The sequence below is a fragment of the Trypanosoma cruzi genome, genomic scaffold (assembly GCF_000209065.1).
Source record: "Trypanosoma cruzi strain CL Brener 1047053516765 genomic scaffold, whole genome shotgun sequence".
NCBI lineage: Eukaryota > Euglenozoa > Kinetoplastea > Trypanosomatida > Trypanosomatidae > Trypanosoma > Trypanosoma cruzi.
In genome coordinates, this window is record NW_001849520.1 from 196623 (window position 1) to 198770 (window position 2148).

The following is a 2148-nucleotide window of genomic DNA, read 5'->3' on the forward strand; positions in this document are numbered from 1 at the left end:
AGTCCGAGAAAAAAAAAAAAGAAAAAGAAAAAAAACAGAAAAGAAAAACCAGAAACTATTGTCCACGGGTCCAAACCGTCCAACACACAGAGCCCAAGCAAACATTGAAAGAGGAGCATCGGGAAAGCAAGGTCTCATCTGACAACAATCGTCAGGCGGTTGCCGAGAGGAAAAGGCTCAAATAAAACATAAAACACATCACACACGCGCACACACACACACACAAAAAAAAAAAAAGCGAGAAACAAAAGTGCCCTCCCTCCTCAATAAAAAGAAAAGGGAGCCTCATCTCGAAAATTACTGGATGGCGGACAAAAAAAACGTCAACAACAAAAAAGCAAAAAAAAAAAAAAACAAAGGGGAGGGGGAAGAAATGAAAAAAAAAAAAAAAAAAAAAATCCCAAAGAGCAAAAAAAAGCAAAAAAAAGCAAAAAAAAGCAAAAAAAAGCAAAAAAAAGCAAAAAAAAAAAAAAAAAAACTCACTACGATCGTCTTTGCTTTTCTTCGTTCGTTCACTTTTTATTCCTTTATTCTTTTTATTTCGTTGCTTCCCTGTCTATTTGTCTTTGATATATATATATATATATATATATATATATATATATATATATATATATATATATATATATATATAGAGAGAGAGAGAGAAAGAGAGAAGTATATATAATATGCAAGTTTTTTTTCTTTTTTCATCTCCTTCGTTCCCTTGTCATTTACTTGTAATTGGCGTTCTGCAGATTTTTTAAAGAAAAAGGGTCTGAGAAAAAAGGAAGAAAAAATTTTCATCTGTTATGACGGAACGTACACCGCAGCGTGTAAATCACTCTTTATGGAAGCACCGTAAAACGATGGGTCTGCGCCGCCTTGATAGTTGTATTGGCAGCCACCAGGAAGTATCTTGCATTGAAACATGGGCGTCACTTCTGGCGGAATTTGCTGCTGAGGCTGAAAAATCACCGGTTCCCAATTCTGGCCCTGACACTCAGGTCGGACACATGGCGGAAAGGAATATGGATTTCCAATGGCGGAGACCATCACGGGAAGCATGTTCGCACTTATGCGCTGAGGTTGTTGCAGAGCTTTTTGCGACTGCTGGGTGTTGAAAGGAACCGGCTGTATGATTTTCATGGGCGGGGTCGGATACATCACATTTTGAAGAAAAACACGAGAAGACGGGATGTTTACCTGGGATGATGCTGGTGGCCGTGTCCCGGGCAACACCATCCCTGGCGGACTGCCAACCAAACCCACGAGAGGAACAGAGTTACTATTCGCAGGCAAAATAGGCGAGGATTCCGATTTTAGCCGTGGCTGTGGCTGTGGATTAGGATGTGGCTGTGTCTGCTGAGGCACGAGGTGTTCAAAACCACCAAACCCATGTGCATCGTTTCCCGTAGATGAAAAACCAGCTCCAAAATTAGAATCAATTGACGACTGTAAACCATTACTACCCGGACTGAAAACCGAGAAGTTGGCACTCACAATATTGCCCTGATAGAGGCAACGAGAAGTGAAGAAGGCGTGGTGCAGCGCATCCGTGCAAGACAGCCGCCATCTCACATCCGGTTGCAACAGTGCGCACAGTAGGTTCACAAACGCCGATTCCTCCCCAACCGACTGATAAGAGTGATTGAAACCGGTGGTGTTGCAACGATAGCTTGCAATGAGATTTCGAAGATTAGCCTCTGCGTTCACGTCCATTGCAAAACATGGCAATTGTAGCTTTTCCACATTGGCTCCACTCGAAAAGGCTTCCATGGGAGGCATTCCAACGGTGCACATAATGCTAGTCATTTGTTCCCTCGGATTTTCACCCGCAAAAAGTGGTTTCCCCGTGTATAATTCAAAGAGAAGGCAACCAACACTCCAAGAGTCAATATGCGACGTGTATGGCAACCCCAACATCACCTCAGGAGCGCGGTACCAAAGCGACTGAACATCATAGTAGGTATTCTCGTGAAACTGTCGCGCCGCCCCAAAATCAATAAGACATGTTTTTGTAAAGTCACTCAAATTATTGCGGTCCGTCTCATTGAAGCGAAGCATGACATTCGCTGGTTTAATGTCGCAGTGCATGTAACCCGCCTTATGCAGCTCCGCCAGGGCCCGGAGAACACGCTCACCAACAATACGCACGGTGTCTAAGAA

At 43.1% G+C, this 2148-nt stretch overlaps 1 protein-coding gene across 1 annotated transcript, besides 6 other annotated features; it reads right to left on the minus strand.

Annotated features, from left to right (window-relative positions):
- Positions 1 to 2148: a sequence feature (heterozygous, Esmeraldo-like haplotype).
- Positions 9 to 48: a microsatellite.
- Positions 194 to 225: a microsatellite.
- Positions 332 to 478: a sequence feature (T-rich).
- Positions 570 to 634: a microsatellite.
- Positions 634 to 656: a microsatellite.
- Tc00.1047053480785.10 (protein kinase, putative) lies at positions 790 to 2148 on the minus strand (the record flags this gene model as incomplete). Its single annotated transcript, XM_797528.1, has 1 exon — positions 790 to 2148. A coding segment is annotated over one exon (1359 nt), but the record flags the coding sequence as incomplete, so codon positions are not given.